Source organism: Tamandua tetradactyla, chromosome 12 (genome assembly GCF_023851605.1).
Source record: "Tamandua tetradactyla isolate mTamTet1 chromosome 12, mTamTet1.pri, whole genome shotgun sequence".
NCBI classification, from domain to species: domain Eukaryota; kingdom Metazoa; phylum Chordata; class Mammalia; order Pilosa; family Myrmecophagidae; genus Tamandua; species Tamandua tetradactyla.
Genome location: NC_135338.1, coordinates 32,497,023 through 32,516,838, shown reverse-complemented (window position 1 = coordinate 32,516,838; position 19,816 = coordinate 32,497,023). Strand labels below are relative to the sequence as shown.

Sequence of the window (19,816 nt, the reverse complement as noted above, 5' to 3'; positions counted from 1 at the left end):
TACAGGTGGAAAACTACAAATCATTACTGGAAGAAATTAAAGAAGATCTAAATAAATGGAAATTAACACCACCCAAAACCAATTTACAGATTCAACACAATCCCAATGAAAATTCCAGCAGCATTTTGCAGAAATGGAAAAGCTAGTCCTCAAATTTATATGGAATTACAAAGGGCCTTGAATAGCCACAACACTCTTGAAAAAAGAAGAACAAAGTTGGAGACTCACACTTTCTGATTTCTAAATTTATTACAAAGCTACAGTATTCAAAACAGTATGGTACTGGTTTAAGGACAGATACACAAGCCACTGGAATAGAATTGAGAGTTCAGAGATAAAGCTTCACATATATGGCCAACTGATTTTCAAAAAGGTTGCCAAGTTCACTCATGGGGAAAATGCTGGGAAAACTGGATATCTACATACAATAAATAAATAAAGAAAAGAAAAGAAAGAAAGTGAACTCCTATCTCATACCATATATAAAAATTAACTCAAAATGCATTAAAATAATAAAACTCTTAGGAAAAAACACAGGGGAAAATCTTCAGGATCTTGTATTAGGCAGTGGGTTATTACATGCATCACCAAAGGTATGAGCAACAAAAGAAAAAATACATAAATACATAAAAATACATGCCATCAAAATAAAAAATTTTTGTGCATCAAAGGATATTATCAAGAAAGTGGAAAAAACCTATCCAACGGGAGAGAATATTTGGAAATCATATATCTGATAAGACTTTTAATATCCAGAATATATAGAGAAATGCTACAATTCAAATAACAAAAAGACAACTCAGTTTAAAAATGGGCAAAGGATATGAATAGACATTTCCTCAAAGAAGATATACAAACGGTTAATAAGCACATGAAAAGATGTTGTTCAACATCACTACTTATTAAGGAAATGTAAATCAAAACCAAAATGAGATACCACTTCATAACCACTACAATGGCTATTTTTTTAAAATGGAACATAAGTATTGGAGAGGATGCAGAAAAGTAGGAACCCTGTGGGGACATAAAGTGGTACAGTTACTGTGAAAAACTGTTTGGCAGTTCCTCAAACAGTTAAACATAAAATTACCATATGACCCAGAAATTATCTTCTAGGTATATACCCAAACAATTGAGAACAGAGAATCAAACAGATACTTGTACGCCAATATTCATATTATCATTACTTACAACAGTCAAAAGGAAGAAACAATTATTAAAAAAAAAAAAAGTAAAAGAAAGGAAGAAACAACCCAAGTGTCCATCAAAAGATGAATGGAAAAACAATATGTGATATATACATACAATGAAATATTGAATAAAGTTCTGATATATATTGCAATATAGATGAACATTGATAAAACTAAGTGAAAGAAGCCAAGCACAAAAAGACAAATATTGTATGATTCCACTTATACAAAATATCTAGAATAAGCAAGTCATATATACAGAAAGTATATTAGAGGTTTCCAGGGTCTGGGAAGAGAGGGAATGAGGAGTTATTACTAAATGGGTACAGAGTTTCTGCGCAAGGTGATGAAAAAGTGGATAGTGTTGATAATAGGACAACATTGCAAATGTACTAATGCCACTGAATTATACACTTAATAAAGGTTAAAATCCCAAGTTTTCTCTTACATTTATGTTACTACAATAAAACGAATTAAAAAATAAAGTGAGGAAGCTAAAAAAATAATACAGGGAAGATTATATATATATATATATATGTATACACACATACACACATTTCATTGACTCTAAGATGTAAGCCTTTCTACTTCATAAAATTACTGAAATTTGGACATATCTTACAACAAAAAATAATATACTACTGCTGTGGGCCTGGTGGCAGTGGTGAAATTTTAGAAAATTATTAGCCAATTTATTTCATATGCATATATATTTTTAATTATTTATTTTTATTGATATATATTATATATTCACATACCATGTAATCATCCAAAGTATATGACCAATGGTCTACAATATCATCTTATAGCTGTGCACTTGTCATCACAATAACTTTTTTTTGTGAAAAATAATGCATACACAAAAAAGCAATACATTTCAAAGTACAGTGCAACAATTAGTTGTAGAACAGATTTCAGAGTTGGTCTGGGTTATAATTCCACCATTTTAGGTTTTTACTTCTAGTTGCTCTAAAAAACTGGAGACTAAAAGAAATATCAACATAATGATTCAACAATCATACTCATTTGTTAAACTCTACTATCTCTGTATAACTCCATCATTAACTTTGAGCTTCCTCCTACTCTTTAGGGGACTATGCGTAATATAACTCTTTCATATTGGATGAGGCTGTTGATAATATGGGATAAGGGGGTGGAGCCAGTTGATGTTCTGGAGAGGCTAGTCCCTCTGCATTTCAGGACTTATCTGGTCCAGGAAGCCATCTGGAGATTGTAGATTTCTGGAAAGCTATCCTAGTGCATGGAAACTTTGTAGAACCTTATATAACAATGTTGGTGTTTTTTAGGATTGGTAGGAATGGTTTTGGTTGTGGTTTGGCAAGTTATGTCAGGTAGCAATGTCCAACTGAAGCTTGTGTAAGAGTGACCTCCAGAACAGCCTCTTGACTTTATTCAAACTTTCCCAGCCACTGATACCTTATTTGTTACACTTCTTTTCCCCTTTTGGTCAGGATGGCATTGTTGATACCCCAGTGCCAGGGCTAGGTTCATCCCTGGGAGTCATCTCCCACGCCTACCTTCTTTGTATAAGTCCACCATCACCTTTGGTTTTTCTATCCCATGCTTTAGGGGTATTTGGGCTATGGGCATTCTAACTTTTTCATGTTGGAAGGGGCTGTCAATAATATGGAGTAGGAAGATGGAACTACTTGGGCCTAGAAGGCTGGACCCACTTGGTTTCAGGATTTATCTGGTCTAGGGACGCATCTGGAGGTTGTAGGTCTCTAGAAAGCTACCCTAGTGAAATCTAACCATATATTGCCCTGGATGTTCTCCAGGATTGGCTGGAATGGTTTTGGTTGGGGTTTGGCAAGTTATTATAGGTAGCAATGTCTAACTAAAGCATAAGAGTGACCTCCAGAATAGCCTCTCAACTCTATTTGAACTCTCAGCCACTGACACCTTATTTGTTACACTTCTTTCCCCCGTTTTGGTCACGATGGCATTATTTGGGTGCCCCTAATGTTTGACACAGTATCAGGAGTTTCTTATTTTTGGCAAGGGATTTTGCCAATACTTTTTGATTATCTGTTTAATAAACTCTGGGATGTATCCAAGCATTATATTAAGCTATACAGGATTAAAAGTCCTCAATGTTATTCGGGGCTCCCTGTGTTTGGATTTTGCTTGAATGATCTACCCAGACAAGGTGAGTTAGATAATGCGTTACAGGAAATTTAGGTTCTGGACAAAATAAACCTTTCTTTCTTTGGTCACAAAGAGTAAATAAGGTTTTAAAATATAGACAATATCTTCCTTACCCCTGTATTCTGAATTACACTAATCCTGACCTGATTGGCTTTATTCTTATTTCTAATACCAGGTTATAGATATATAAACAGCCTCTCAAAATTCAGAAATAACAATACCACTCTGGACTAAATGTGACTGTTATTAGAGCTTACAATCTAGATCACTGTTTTCTTATAAGTATTTTCTAAATAAGACCATACAATATTTGCTCTCTTGTTTCTGGTTTATTTTGCGTCACCAAATGTCCCACAGGTTCATTCACAATGTTGTATGCCTCAAAACTACATTTCTTTTTGTAGCAGCACAATACTCCATCATATGTATACACCATTGTTTGCCACTCTACTTCTCAGACAGTACATCTTTCAGCCACTTCCATCAGGTATGTTTTCAGCAATCCATCAACACTCTCAATTTTAGATAATTTCATTGCTCCCAAGAGAACGATAACCAATAAACACACCCTCACCAAACAGAAAATCCTAACCTCCTCTTAACTCTTGTCCCTCCCCCCATAATTTACCCCTGCTATTGCTGTTGTACTGTTGATGTTTTCCTGTTAAACAGAGCCCATAGTATGCAATAGCATTTTCCTCCTATACCCTGAACTTATACACTCTTTGTACAAGAATCATACCTTTGAAGAAGTTCTTGCAAGAACATATTTATATTTGTAGTCTTAATCAGTGGGACACATGGGGCTATATAGCCCCTTTCAATCATGTTCACCTTCAATACGGTAATATTATTTATAGACCTATTAGTGAACTGCCTTCACTTCTCCCTATTTCCTTACATTTAAGTTCAACCTCATTAGCTAACTGTTCACTCAGCCTCTAGCTTCCTTATATCTCTAGATCCCCTATATTCTGTATTATTAGCCTCTGATTTTACCTTTACCATGGTCATAAAAGTGGAATCATACAGTATCTATCCTTTTGTGCATGGCTTATTTCATTGAGCATTAATGTACTCAGGGCTCATCCATATTGCCATTTAATTTTACTGCTGCATAATATTCCATTGTATGTATATACCATATTTTGTTAATCCACTTGTATATTGATGGACACTTGGATTGTTTCCATCTTTTGGTGATTGTGAATAATGCTGCTATGAGCATCTGTATGAAAATATCTGTTTATGTCACCGCTTTCAGCTCTTCTGGGTACATACCAAGTAATGGTATTGTCAGGTCATAGGGCAACTCGATATTTAGCTTCCTAAGGAACCGCTAAACATCCTTCCGTAGTGTTTGTACCATTATACATCCCCACCAGCAATGCATAAGCGTTCCAATTTCTCCACATCCTCTTCAACATTTGTATCTTCCTGTTGTTTAATAGCATCCATTCTTATAGGTGTGAGGTGGTATCTCACTGTAGCTTGATCTGCATTTCCCTTATGGCAAATGAAAATGAGCATCTTTTTATGCTTTATAGCTATCTCATATACGTATATTTTTCACTGTTTGAAAAGGATGACATATGATGAAAATCAATAGGCCCAAATTCATCTAAAAAAGCTCTATCAATATGATTTAAAGTGTTTGTCATAGTTTAATTCCAATTTATTTTTCTTTCTCAATGGAAAATAAAAAATGGTGCACCTTAGATTCAATTTAATACAATATTTAAGACTTTAATTTCTCCCTCATTTTTGAAGGACAATTTTGCTGGATATAGAAGTCTTGGTTGGCAGTTTTTCTCTTTTAGTAATTTAAATATATCATCCCACTGTCTTCTTGCTTCCATGATTTCTACTGAGAAATCAACACATAGTCTTATTGGGTTTCCCTTGTATGTGATGGATTGTTTTTCTCTTGCTGCTTTCAAGATCCTCTCTTTCTCTTTGACCTCTGACATTCTAACTAGTAAGTGTCTTGGAGAATGCCTATTTGGATCTATTCTCTTTGGGGTGCGCTGCACTTCTTGGATCTGTAATTTTAGGTCTTTCATAAGAGTTGGGAAATTTTCAGTGATAATTACTTCCATTAGTTTTTCTCCTCCTTTTCCCTTCTCTTCTCCTTCTGGGACACCCACAACACGTATATTTGTGCGCTTCATATTATCATTCAATTCCCTGAGCCCCTGCTCAAATTTTTCCATTCTTTTCCCTATAGTTTCTGTTTCTTTTTGGATTTCAGATGTTCCATCCTCCAGATCACTGATTCTAGCCTCTGTCTCTTGAAATCTACCATTGTAGGTTTCCATTGTTTTTTTCATCTCTTCTACTGTATCTTTCATTCCCATAAGTTCTGTGATTTGTTTTTTCAGACTTTCCATTTCTTCTTTTTGTTCATTCCATGCCTTCTTCATGTCCTCCCTCAATTTATTGATTTGGTTTTTGAAGAGGTTTTCCATCTCTTTTTGTATATTCAGAATTAGTTGTCTCAGCTCCTGTATCTCATTTGAGCTATTGGTTTGTTCCTTTGACTGGGCCATATCTTCAATTTTCCTGGTGTGATTTGTTATTTTTTGCTGGTGTCTGGGCATTTAATTGGATTTCCCTGAGTGTGGGACCTAGCAGGTTGAAAGACTTTCCTGTGAAGTCTCTGGGCTCTGTTTTTCTTATCCTGCCCAGTATGTGGTGCTTGTCTGTCTGTGGGTCCCACCAGCAAAAGACATTGTGGCTCCTTTAACTTTGGAAGACTGTCGCTGCTGGGTGTGTGGTGGAGACAGAGGAAAGGTTGTAGGTTGGTTTTAATGGCTTCAAATTGTGAAGTCCTGGGATCTGAATTCCTTGAGAGAGGGATTCCACCTGTGTTGCGTTTTACCCCTCCCGCAGGGAAGGTTCAGGTGGTAGAGAGCCCTGAAAGCAGCCTGTTTCTGCGTTCGGGGCAGTTGCAACCTGTGTAATCCCAGCGCTGAGCCCAGAGGCAACCAAGCTCCCATAGAAACAGCTGCAGAAGGCTCTGTTTTGCCCCCTTTCCTCTTTTTCAGTTAGCCCAATAGGCGACTTCCACCTTGATCAGTTTCACCTGAGCTGAGGGCCTATTTTTAGTAGTCAGAAGTTGTTCATTAATGCCACTATTGGTGTTAGGTTGGGCTCAGTCTCTACTACTGTTGGAGACTCCTTCCTTTCCCTCCGGGAAATCGCCTGTGGGGGAGGGGCGCCGGCCGCCGTGGCTTGGGGAACTGCTGATCTGAGGCTCCCAGCTGGTCCGGGAAGCTGCGTGTGTGGGAGGGGCTCTGGTCGCCGCGGCCCGGGGAACCTCTGATCCAAGGCTCCCAGCCGGCCGGGAAGCCGCGTGTGTGGGAGGGACTCCGGTCGCCGGCCGCCGTGGCTTGGGGAACCGCTGATCCGAGGCTCCCAGCCGGCCCGGGAAGGAGGGAGGGAGGGGCTCCGGCCACCAGCCGCTGCGGCCCGGGGAAGCGTGTGTTGCTCGGGGACCTCACCACAGTGGAGTCTCCCAGCCGATCCAGCCATCCCAGACTGGGGTACACTGTGTGTCTGGTCTCCGTCGCGGCTCCGGGAGCTGTTCTGTACTGTTTCTAGTTATCTAGTAGTTGTTCTGGAGGAGGAACTAAGACGCGCACACCCTACCAAGCCGCCATCTTATCCGGAAGTCCAATATTTAAGACTTTAAAGATGAAAAAAGGAAGACACTCTTTTTTTTTTGTATGCTGTATGGCGGGGGTCACATTTCAATCTTTTTCCATGTGAGTATCCCCTTACTGCAGCACCATTTGTTGAATTTTTTTGTTTGGTTGGTTTTGCATTTGTTTGTTTGCTTGTTTGTTTGGGAAGTGCATGGGCTGGGAATCAAACCTGGGTCTCCGACATTGCAGGCAAGAATTCTAACACTGAACTACTCTTGCACCCCAGACATTATTAATAAATTATTGCTGGAGCTTATTTGTTTTGTTTTTTTTTTTAAAGAGGAACCCCAAATAATAATAAAAGAAAAACCTAAAAGTACATGAGATTATGTCTAGAGGGTAAAGTCAAACTAATGAATAATTCTGTAATTATATGGATTATTATATATTTTATAGAAATTATAAAATTAATAAAAATAATGAATCAAAGTTTGAGGAATACAGTACTAAGAAGAAAACAAAGCTTTAAATACATTTATCAGAAATAATAAAAAAAAAGGAAAACAAATGAGCTTAGCATCCAAGAAATTTGAAAAAGTACATCACTGCAAACCCAAAGAAAGACAGGAAGAAATACAAATGAAAACAATGAAAAACAGAATGGGGTGGGGGTAGGGGAGATTAACAATACTAAAAACTGGTTCTTAAATCTCTGGTAAACCTGATTGAGGAAAAAAAAACAAAACTAAAGAGAAGATACAAATTAAAAACATCAAATGGATAAGGGGAAGAAACTACAGATATCACAGATATTAAAAAAAAATGATATAATTAATCTTCAAACCTAGACAAGGCATACATTTCTAGAAAAAAACCACAAAATCACCAAAACTTTCACAAGAAGAATCAGATCAGTTGAACAGACGAATAACTCTTCAAAATTTTAAATGATAATCAAGTGCCCTTACCTCCTTTAAATCTCCAAGCCTAGATAGTTTTACAAGTGACCTTTATTAAGCTTTCAAAGAATAAATATTCCATTATAGAAGTTGTTTCAGAAACCAGAAAAAGAGGGGAAACTGCCAACTCATTTTATGAGGTTAGGGTAACCTTGATTCCATAACCAGATAGAGTCCTTTTTACTTCTCAACACAGATTTGAAAATCCCAGATACAATATTAGATTTCCAAAGCCAATTGTGTATGAGGATAATTATGAAGAATGTTTTATACTAGGAACACAACAGATTAACAGATTAATGAAAAAATTGTTTATTTCAATAAATACAGAAAAATCATTTGACAAAGTTCTACATCTATTGATAATAAAAGCCCAAGCTAAGAGTAGAAGGGAAATTACTTACTTGATAATAGCTACATGTCAAAATCTATAACAAACATCAGACTTAATGGAGACATTCATTTATCTCAGCAAATGTTTACTGAGTATCAACTATGTATCAAGCATTTTTCGATGTGCTTAGAATATATCAATGAACAAAACAAAGGTCCCTGCCTTCATGGAGCTTATATCTATTAAAGGAAAACAGACTGTAACAATATATATAATAAGTAAGTATATTATATAATACATTAAAGATGAAAAGTACTAAGAAAAAAGAAAATGAGTGTGGTAAGGGATATCAGGATGTGTCAAGAATATTTATTTTAAATATTTAAAATAAGGTCATCAGGGTGGGCATAATTGGGAAACTAATAAGCATTCCCTTTAATATCTAAATCACATGAAAGACGCCCACTGTCACTGCTTCTGTTTAACATGGTACAAGAGAACTTCATCAGTGAGATAAAGAAATACAAATTGGAATGTTAAAGGGAGGAATCAAAACTGTCATTATGTCTAGATGATTATCTATATAGAAAACCCAATAGAATAAACTGACAAACATTGGAACAAATGGAGGTCAGCAAGTGAAGATCACCACTAAAAAAATTTACAGAAAGTGTGGGAGAAGACCAACAAAGGATTACATACAATCTAGAATATACAAGGAACTCTTGAAAATCAAAAACAAAAAGAAATGTGGAAAAGCTGGTAAAAAATATAGACAATTCACAGAAAATGAAATACAAATGACTAATAAGAATATCAAGAGGTGTTCAAACTCATCAATAATCAAATAAATGAAAAGTAAAACAATGGGATACTAAAATATATCTCTCAGACTAGCTATAGGTAGGAAGTTGGTTAGAATGTTGAGAAATGGGAACTCATGTTTGCTGGATGAAGTAAAAACTAATAGAGCATTCTGAAAAGCAGTCTGGCAGAATCTAGGGAAATTAAGTATGCATAGAGCCTATGACCCAGCAATCTTATTCCTGGGTATATTTCCCAGAGAATCCTTATACTGGTCCATAAGAAGACAATACAAGAGTACTTTCACAACATTTTGGAAATAGGGAGTTGGAAGCAATCTAGCTGTCTATTCTGATAATATAAAATTGACATAAGATCACTGGTTCCCTTATATATAGCAGGAGTCTCAAGGACCAAGAGGACATTATGATGGATAAAGCTGGCCAGATTAGGACAGAGCCTGTATAAAGAGTAAAACTTCTACTCAGCTCCAGACACCTGTTGGCAGGAGGTGTCTGGGAAGATGAGTTACCCTAATTTCACATTTCTTCAATTATAAAAATTCCATTAGTTGTAACATCCCTATTTTATGAACCATTAAAAAAGAAAAGATGCTAATTATAATTGTATGACATCATTATCATTCAGTAATACTAAAATGTGAAAAAGGTGCCTGATAATGAAATATGCTGTTTCTGATTTTTCAGAAAAGCCAGATGTCTGGGTTTTAGTGCGAAATATGCTAATTTAAAACTAATTTAAAAATGTCAAAACTCTACATGGGCCAGAAAAAAAAAAGTATCCTGGAGGGTTCCAGGACTACCAGTTGCAACCTCTGCTAGCTTCATTTAATTACTGGTTCAAATTTCCTATTTGAAGATTTTTAATAATCTCCATGCTTCATATCTTCAGAATTATTTAAGGCTAATTCTTTCTTCCCCTGAATGTAAACATAGGTTCCAGAACGTTTTACTTCCCTTGCCAGTGGTTTACACCTAAATGCCTGTGGAATAAAGTAGGGAAGGCAGGGTAAAAACTACTTTTAAAAGAGTGGTATTTCATCTTAACCACAAGAGTTATGAATGTGATATGACTTCCTTATCATTTCAATCTCCTGGGCTCAATTTCTGTCCACTTAAATTTAGCATTGGAATCACAAAAAAAAGTAGGCAACTAATCACACTTATTCTACATAAAAATCTCTGTCCGGCAAGACAATCACATATTTTGCTAAATAGCTTTGGGTAGGTCCATAAACAATCAACAACATCCTTTTTCAAACTACTAGTTGGAACTACCAAGTATGTAAGCAAGAGAGTAAACACTGTGAGTAGAAGTTGAGAGGAGCATCACTAGGTAAAATCATTTCTTCATAAAGAGCTTTGATTAGATAGACTACTGACAGATTTCAAACCTAAGGCGAGCCATTTCTCAAAGTTCTCCGATTTTAGAATCACATGAGGAACACTGCCGAAATGTAAATTCCTGAATCATCAACCTCACCGCCCCTCAATGAATATTAAAAATTCATACTCTGTATTCCATACTTAGTAAGTATTTGAGAAACACTGCCCTAATATATTCTATCAGAGTGGGTTTCACAGTATTACCTAATAATAACTGAGAGCACTGTCATTCCAAGAGCAATGTGGGTATATCACAGATGAAGAAAACTGCTGCAACGGTTGTTACACAAACCCCTCGCGTAAACAGGGACCCTTCTCCACCCTCACCTCTCCAGAGGGAGAATTACTCCTATTCTATTCCCAACCCAGTGCACTCTTTTTCGAGAATTTCGTGCGCGTAGGCCAGAGTCCCTCCACCCTAACCCAATCTCCAAACCACTCCAGACCACCCTCTATCCAGCCCACCCGAAGCCTGGGCTTCTCTTTAGCCTCGGGCCTCCGATTCCCAATAAGCTAGCGTCCGCTCGCGGCTCCCTTCCGCTGTTGGCCGACCCACCACCCTCAACACTCCAAGTTACCCTTTTCCACTCCCAATCTCCTCCCAGCTTCGGCTACGAGGCCGGGACGGTACTCACCATTCCGGCGGTTGCTACTGTCACTGCTCCGGTTGCTAGGGCCCTCCGCGGTCAGTGCGCCTGCGCACTGCTCAGAGTCCTCCGCAGATCCATACCCCGGCAGCGGTCCCTTCTCTCCGCCCTTAGGGTAGCGCGAGCGAGGCATTGTGGGATGGCGCTCCGCCCGCTCCGGTCCTCCCGCTTGCGTGTGAGTGGCACACGTACGACCTCCGTGTAGCTTGAAGGGGCGGGGAGTGAACTTAATCGCACAGAACAGTCCTGAGAAGTGTTTTTCCCCTGTAAAACCAGATTCAGCTAAACTGTAGCCTCGCGCCAGCTTTTCCCATCCTTAAAATTTAAAACTTTGAAATTGCCTTTTCCATAAAAGAAATTTTAATTTCCTTCCCCTTCAGAATGTCTTTCCCATCCTTGTCCGGGGGAGAATAAACTTCCTGTGACGATTCACCTCACCTTCCGACTGAAGATGTGCAGCGCTAAACTCTCCTGAAGTTCTTAGATTTTTTTTCCCTCGGGTCCTCCGGGGAGTCCAAGACGCCAGAAAGTTCAGTTCCATATTTAATATTTATTAGAAAATATTGTTTTTATATAACTAAGATGTCTTTCCCTCCACCTATCAAGTTAGCCAGAAATTGTTGAAATATTCAAACATGCTAAGGATATAGAGAAACAGGGGTGCACAACTTCAATGCCCCTTTAATTGATACAGCCTTTCTGGAGACCTGTGGCAATATGTATTAAATGCTTCAAAAACTTTTGCATCCCTTGAGACTTCTAGGAAGTCGTCCTGAAGAGATAATTGGACAGTTGCACAGAGATAAATGCGCAAAGATTTAATAGCCAAAAAACAAACAAACCAACCCCACAAACAAAAAACACCCAAATACCAACAAAAGGGAGTTGGTTATTATTATTGACCATCCAAACAATGAAATAGCCCTCCAGTAAAAAATGATGCTGAAATGCATCTATTAACATGCAAAGACAGTTAGGATGAATTTAGTAAAAATGCGAGTTACCAAACAAAATAGTTGGTATGATCCTTTTTTAAAAATTATACACATACCAGTGGCTGAGAGAGTTCAAACAGAGTAGAGAGGCAACTCTAGAGATCACTCCTAGGCAAGCTTTAGTTAAACATTACTACCTACCCTAACTTGCCAAACCCGACTAAAACCATTCCCGCCCATCCTAAAGCACATCTAGGGCATTATATAAGACTCTAGACGGGTTCCGTGCAGGAGAGAAGCATTCCAGAAATCTACAACCCTTTTCCCTAGACCAGATAAGTCCTGAAATGCAGAGGGGCCAGCCTCTCCAGAACATCAACTAGTTCCAGCCCCCTATCCCATATTATCAACAGCCCCTTCCAATATGAAACAGTTAGAATGGGCATAGCCCAAATACCCCTGAAGAGTGGGAGAAAGCTCAAAGGATGGTAGAATTACACAGAGAAGGTAGAGTTTAACAAACGTGTATGTTTGCTGAAACATTAAATTGATATTTCTTTTAGTCTCCAGTATCTTAGCTAGAAGTTAAAAAACTAAAATGGTGGAATTTTAACCCATGCCAAACTCTGAAATCTGTTCTATAACTGATTGTTGAGATGTGCTTTGGAATTTATAGATTTTTTTTGTACATATGCTATTTTTCACAAAAAAGAAAAAAAAATTCTCCTAGCCTCCAGGGTTTTGGAGCAGCTAGATGGAAAAATCTGAAATAGTGGAATGGTAACCCACAACAAACTCTGAAATCTGTTCTGTATCTACTTACTGAAGTGTACTTTGAAAATCATTGCTTTTTTTCCTTTTCTTTGTATATGTGTTATATTTAACAATACAAAAACGTTTAAAAATTATACACAGCACACACACACACACATATATAAACATATATATGGAAGGATATTATAAGGGTTTATGTTCATTTTGCTAGTTTATTTTCTTTTGCTCTATAATGTGGATATTTTAATAGCTGAAATAAATTTCATGTTGAAAAAATTATGTCATTAAGATCACATTTTAAAAAATAGAAAAAAGCAAATGTTTATTAAAAATAAAAAATGTATATTCATAACATATCCAATGTTTGTTCTTTCAGTACTTTTCAGAAGACCTCCACATCTTCCCACCTCTCATAACTAGAATTCTTCCTTGCTTGATAAAACCCCTACCAGTTTTGTTGAGGTAGCTGTAATAAAAATCTAATCCTCAAACATATTTGATAAACCAGAAGAGTACTTCTTTTACTCACAAGTATAAATTATACCATAAAGAATTGGTATTAATGGTGAAATATCATTGATAAATCCATGTTATCTTCAGACCAGTTACTTCAACTTCCTCCTGGTCACTGAAATGGTAAACTTTGACCATGAATATGTTTTATTACCACTATATAAACTGTATGTCATCAGAAATTTACTTGTCTCTGAAAATTAATTCACAGCATCTTGGGACATTTTTCATCAAGTACATTTTGAGTTTCAGATTCTCAAAGGTTAAAGACATTCATAGAATGACTAATTATATATGTAGAATGGAATGATCATATGGTAAGAATGTTTGTTTGCTATGTTTTTTAAAAATTAAAAAATTAATAAAAAAAAGCAAAACTTTCTTCACACACACGAAAAAATTCACAGAGGAAAGAAAAATAATTATATATATATATAGCTTAGGTCCTTTTCTTGTTCTTTTGAAACCTGAAAAAAAGACAAAGTCCTTTTTTGGTGCTTTTAAATTCTGCAAAATGACAAAATAGATTTAAAAAACCGATCTTCATAAAATATGGCTTTGGGTCCACTTGCTGCTATTGTAGGTCTGGGAAAAAGAAAGTTGAGTGAAAGATCTTAAAAAACCACTTAAATGGTTTCCTAAAATTCAGAGGATCTAGCAGGCGCCTTAAAAGAATAGATAAAATAGTGTTACATAATAGAATACAGAATCACACGATGTTGAGAAATCTTTAATTTTTAAACAAGAATATGGAGTGAAGAAAATTGTCACATTTACCAGATGACTAGAAGATTGAGCAAAATCGCTCACATGGCTCTGAGATCGCTGCGACTCTGACCCGGGCCCAGAACACGACGTGGCCCGGCACCGACCAGGCAGAGAATTGGCGCTCAAGGGCAGGGCCGGAGCGGACTGGGCGGACTGGGCGGACTGGGCGGCGCGGGGCAACAGGGGTTCCAGCTCGCAAGACGGCCTGGGGTGGTCCCTGGGGCGCCACGTAGTAACCGGCCGCAAGCGAGGCCGGGTTAGCGGAACCCGAGGTCGGCGGTGGTTTGGGCAGCTCCGTGGCGAAACCGCCTGGGAGAGGAAGGCGTTCGTCCCGAACCTCTCGACGACTGGAGAATGAGAAGTTAATGATTTCTGACAGGAAAATGCCGCCAGTCTCCTCCGCTAAAATCCCTCACTGGCCACCAGGGGACACTGTTCCCTAAACCTGGTTTCGGAAGGCAGCGTATGCCAGGCTCCTGCCAAATTCCATTTTCCTCCCTTGAAATAATCTTTGCCCTGGATTAAGCAAGGCTGTAAAAATTAAAGTTTAAAAGCTTTAGATGAGGCAGTGATTTCAGCTATAAAATGATAGGGATTGAGGGTGGAAATTAGTGGGGAGAAGTTCCCTTGACAAGCCCAGAGAGCTGTAAAACAGCCCAGGTGTGGAGTGTTGGGTGGGATTGTGGTATCCGTTTTCCCACAAATTTTTCTTTTCTATTGAGAAAGCTGCACTGTGAAATAAAATAATCCCTTTTGTTCTTTGGCCTGGTTGTGGCTAATTGTGTATTTAAAAAGTGTATTTTTATATGTAGAAATAAGCTTACAGTATGCACCATTTGTACTCCACATGATCTTAGCCAAAACATTGATCAAACCATACTTTTCTAGTCACACATAAATTTGCATGTATATACATAGAAAATGGTCTGGAAGGATACACTTCAAGCTGGTAACAGTAATTACCCCTTGGAGAGGTCTGGGACTGGGTAACAGGTTAAGAGGATCTTTTATTTTATTTGTATTACTTGAATCTTTCACAGGGAAGAATGTATTCATATGTTGAATATGTAATTGAAATTTTAATTTTATATATAATTCTGCCTTAATTAAAATGCATTTGTAAAATGAGGTTAATTAACCCAGAGGAAAACACTCCACTAAACTGGACAGTCAAGGATATTTTGACTTGGATATTTTGGAAACATTCCCATTTTCAAATATATTATTCCACTTTCCTTATAAATGGAATTATAACGGTCATTTGTCCTGATTTACGGATTGAAAATATTTTGCCATTCAAGGTATATGACCACTGGATCAAGAGTGTTTCGTTTAGAACCAGCCAACAACCCTTTTCTTTGAAAAGTACCTAGTGAAGTCGCTCTGTCTTTGTATATATTATATGTTAGCTGAACCTGAGCTTTAGAACAACGAGTCAAGTAATTTTTACTTCTGCCTCCAAGCCCATCATTATAGTGGTCATGAATATTGGATTTTGTTCATACCTGCATGTTACCACATGAAAAAATAGAATGCCTTCTACAGCTTTTATCTTTCCAAATTCAAAGATCATTTAAAACAAATGTGCAGTATAGCTTATCATACTGCTTTGAAATGATTAAGAGATTTTTGTATTTTTAGTTGGCTGAAATATGTAGCAGATTATTCAAATATTTTGAAAATAATCGTTGGATGACAAAAACATGTATTTGTTTTCAAAATTGTCCTTTGTCCTTTCTCACCCTAAGGGAAGAACATTCAAGGGTATTATATATACAAAGGAAAGCAGAACAATGTGTTGAATTTGGTTATATCTTGTGGTTTGTTTTTGTTATTTTCTTTTTAAAAATGTCTCCAACAAAATTTCAGTTAAGAACAGAGACCATCAGGTGATAGAAATAGGGCAGATATTGGGTAACTGGAGCTGAAGGGATACAGGTTCTGCAACAGGACGATTGTAAAAATTCAGAAATGGATAGCACAATACTACTTAGCTATAATACAATAATGTTAGTATACTGAATGAAGTTGAATGTAAGAATGATAGAGGGAGGAGGGCTGGGGGCACAAATGAAATCAGAAGGATAGACGATAAAGACTGAGATGGTATAATCTAGGAATGCCTTGAGTGTACAATGAGAGTGACTAAATGTACAAATTAAAAAATGTTTTTGCATGAGGAAGAACAAAGGAATGTCAGTATTTTAGGGTGTTGAAAATAGATGGTAATTCATATTTTAAAACTCTAACATATGTGTGAGACTAAAGCAAAAAATGTTTATTTGGTAAAAAAGTATTTGCAAAGTCCCCTTGGGGGAATGGTGAGAAAGGGGGAAAATTCAACTTCCCCATGTGGAGAATTCCTGATATTCTCACAAGCAGTGGGGATAACCAAAGCAATTGGCTGAGCCCTCAATCTTGGGGTTTGTTCATATGAAACTTATCCCCACAAAAGATAGGCTAAGCCCACTTAAAATTAGGCCTAAGAGTCACCCCCAGAGAACCTCTTTTGTTGCTCAGATGTGGCCTCTCTCTCTCTCAGCCACCATGGCAAGCACACTCACTGCCCTCCCCCTCTATGTGGGACATGACTCCCAGGGGTGTGGACCTCCCTGGCAACGTGGGACAGAAATCCTAGAATCTCTAGAGCTGGGACTCAGCATCAAGGGATTGAGAAAACCTTCTCACCCAAAAGGGGGAAGAGAGAAATGAGACAAAATGAAGTGTCAATGGCTGAGAGATTTCAAACAGAGTCCAGAGGCTATCCGTACACATTATATAGATATCACCTTTTTAGTTAAGGTACATTGGGGAGTCTGGAGGGAAGTGCCTGAAAATGTAGAGTTGTGTTCCCGTAGCCATGTTTCTTGAAGATGATCGTATAATGATATAGCTTTCGCAACATGACTGTGTGATTGTGAAAACCTTGTGTCTGATGCTCTTTTTATCTATGGTATGGATAGATTAATAAAACATATGAATTAAAAATAAAAATGGGGGAACAAATGTTAAAATAAATTTAGTAGATTAAAATGCTAGTGTTCAATGAAAGGAAGTGGTAAGGGGTATAGAAAAAAATAGGGGAAACAAAGGCTAAAATATATTGGGTAGATGGAAATACAAGCAGTCAATGAGAGGGAGGGGTAAGGGGTATGGTATGCAGGGTTTTTTTCTTTTTCTTTTTCTTTTTTTCTGAATTGGTGCAAATGTTCTAAGAAATGATCATGGTGATGATATTGTGAGTTTTTGATTATATCACAAGAATGGAGTGATCATATGTTAAGAATGTTCATGTTTGTATGTTGCCATGTTTAAAAAAATAAAAAATTTTTTAAAAAATGTCTCTATTTGGTTTCAACTGCTTTCAGCCACTAAACGTCAAGGAAAAGTTACTGACAGCCATTTAAAAAAATCGATTATGTTAGAAATGGTTCCTTATATTATCATTTGAAATCTAAACTCTTCAACTTGGCTTAGATGGTCTCCATCATCTAACTCTAACTTACCAGTAGTCTCCATCAAGCAGCTCAGCACTATTTGCACATATCTCCTCTGGCTGGAAAACAGTTGACCAAATGGTGAATGAAGAACATGAGTTTTGGAGTTGGAGTAGAAAATGTATGTCTGAGTGAGTGGTCCAATCGAAGCACATGCATAGGACTTCATAACAGCCACTATTTTTTTTCAGCCTTGTTTCTGGTTTCATTTTATGGATATCTTTTTTTTTCTTTCTCCCTTCTAATTCACATTGTTGTACCCCCTTTCAGGTAACTTTGTAACAATCTGAAGTTCTTTTGAAACAAAGTCTTGGAGACAAGTGGCACATAGAGTCAATTTTGAGGGGAAAGTGATCAAATATCTGTAGTCAGTGTAGGGCATTTTTAGGTTACTTTATCAATACGGAAGAAATTGAGGTGTAGGGCTATCTGCTCTAGTGCTTCCATAATGGAGATCACTGGTCATCATCTTCATGCTTGGTTTTTTGGTTTTTTTTTTAGCTTTTAAAAGGGGGAATTTATTAAGTAGCAAGTTTACAGTTCTAATGCCAGGGAAATCTCCAAAGTAAGGTAAGGCTATGAAAATGTCCAAATTAAGGCACCAGCAAGAGATTACCTTTACTCAAGAAAGGCTAATGAAGTTTGGGCTTGCTCTCTCAGTTGGAAGGGCATATGGCAAACATCGCGACATCTGCTGGCTTTCTCTCAGGTTACGTGGCTCTCGTGGCTCCCTCATGCTTAGTTTTTGGTGCTGCCTTTTTAGCCCTCACTTTTCTCACCACCACCTCCCATTCACTTTCCTTATAACTCTTCATGTGATCTTCATCCCAAGGGCAGCTCTAAGATAGTGAGACCATCTGGAAGCGAGTTAAAGCAGAGGCCCCCAGAAGGCACATATTATACACTACATTGAATATTATACTACATTGTGAATGACTACAATTGAAACACATTTTAAACAGTTGGTCAAAATTAAAGTACCTTAAGAAACATCTCTTTTCATTAGCTAATATCTATCCATTTTTATGAACAGAGTCAAATTGGTGAAAAATTTTTATGTACCCAGCAAACTATGTACCCTGAAGTCTCAGAAAAGCCTTCTCGCATTTAGGGAAGACCTTCTTTTCTAGTTTCTTGTGACACTAGATAGTACCCAGTACACTACAATGGTCTGGAGCAGACTGGTCCCAGTCATTCCCTGTAGGAAGGTCATAGGAACAGATAGTGCAGGAAGTCGGATTTGGCAGCTATGGCATGACTAACAAAGATTAAGGAAATGGCTCACAGAGTGTAGACCCGAAAATCTGTTTGCATCAAGGCAGTTCTCCAGGCAGGCATATCACACAGTGACTGGGAATCCATAAAGGAACATAAAGGAATTATTTCAACAGGTGTAAGGACCCCAATCATCAGACTGTGGTAAGGCTTCAGTAGATACTCAGGGATATGTACTGGCAAGAATGAAGCAGAGTCCACTCCTTAAGAAATGTGAGTGGGTAGGTTCCCAAGGCTCAGACATGATCAAGTAGGGTCCAAAGGGGATATAGGACTCCAGAGCAATACAGACGCTTAGTCCTCAGAACTGGGCATTAAGGCTGAAGCCAGGCCAGCAACTGTGAGTTGGGAAAGCACTTCATTTTTCCTGCTTAAAGTTAAGGAAGAGTAGGGTTAGGCATAGTGTGTTGGTTTGAAAGTATTATGTAACCCAGAAAAGCCATGTTTAATCCTGATCCAATCTTGTGGGGGCAGCTGTTTCTTTTAATTTTAATACTGTAGGGCAGAAACTTTTGATTAGAATATCTCCAGGAGATATGACACACCCTATTATGGGTGTGACCTTTGAATAGATGGAGATATGAGTCCACCCATTCTGAGTGGGTCTTGATTAGTTTACTGGAGTCCATTAAAAGAGGAAACATTTTGAAGAGAGCTCAAAACAGAGACACGGACGTTTGGAGATGCCTGGAACCCAGCAGATGTCACCATGTGCCCTCCCATGGGATGGTGAACAAGCAAGAACCTGGAGAGAGCCAAGGGAAGCCAAAAGATGAAGGCCAGCCCTGGAGAAGCATGGTGAGGAGTACCCACAGGAAAAAGGGAAGTCCAGGAGCAAGGGACCAGCAAATGCCACCATTCTGCTAGAATTCTGCTAAAAGCCTCATGCCTTTCTAGC

The 19,816-nt window shown here is 37.9% G+C and overlaps 1 protein-coding gene across 6 annotated transcripts in view; it reads right to left on the bottom strand.

The window, feature by feature from the left end:
• The window catches only part of DNAL1 (dynein axonemal light chain 1), a 71,222-nt gene extending 59,690 nt beyond the window's left edge, over positions 1-11,532 (bottom strand). For 2 of the 6 annotated variants that reach the window (XM_077122998.1, XM_077122997.1), the window contains exon 1: positions 11,145-11,532. Coding sequence is in view for 1 of the 6 variants with exons in the window: in XM_077122997.1 (XP_076979112.1) it covers positions 11,145-11,147 (3 nt within the window). In the remaining 5 variants the exon portion in view is untranslated. Of the gene's footprint in view, positions 1-10,713; positions 10,896-11,087 lie in introns of those variants that run through there. The other 4 variants (XM_077123001.1, XM_077123003.1, XM_077123002.1 and 1 more) reach the window with 3 other exon arrangements.
• Between the last annotated feature and the right edge of the window lie 8,284 nt (positions 11,533-19,816).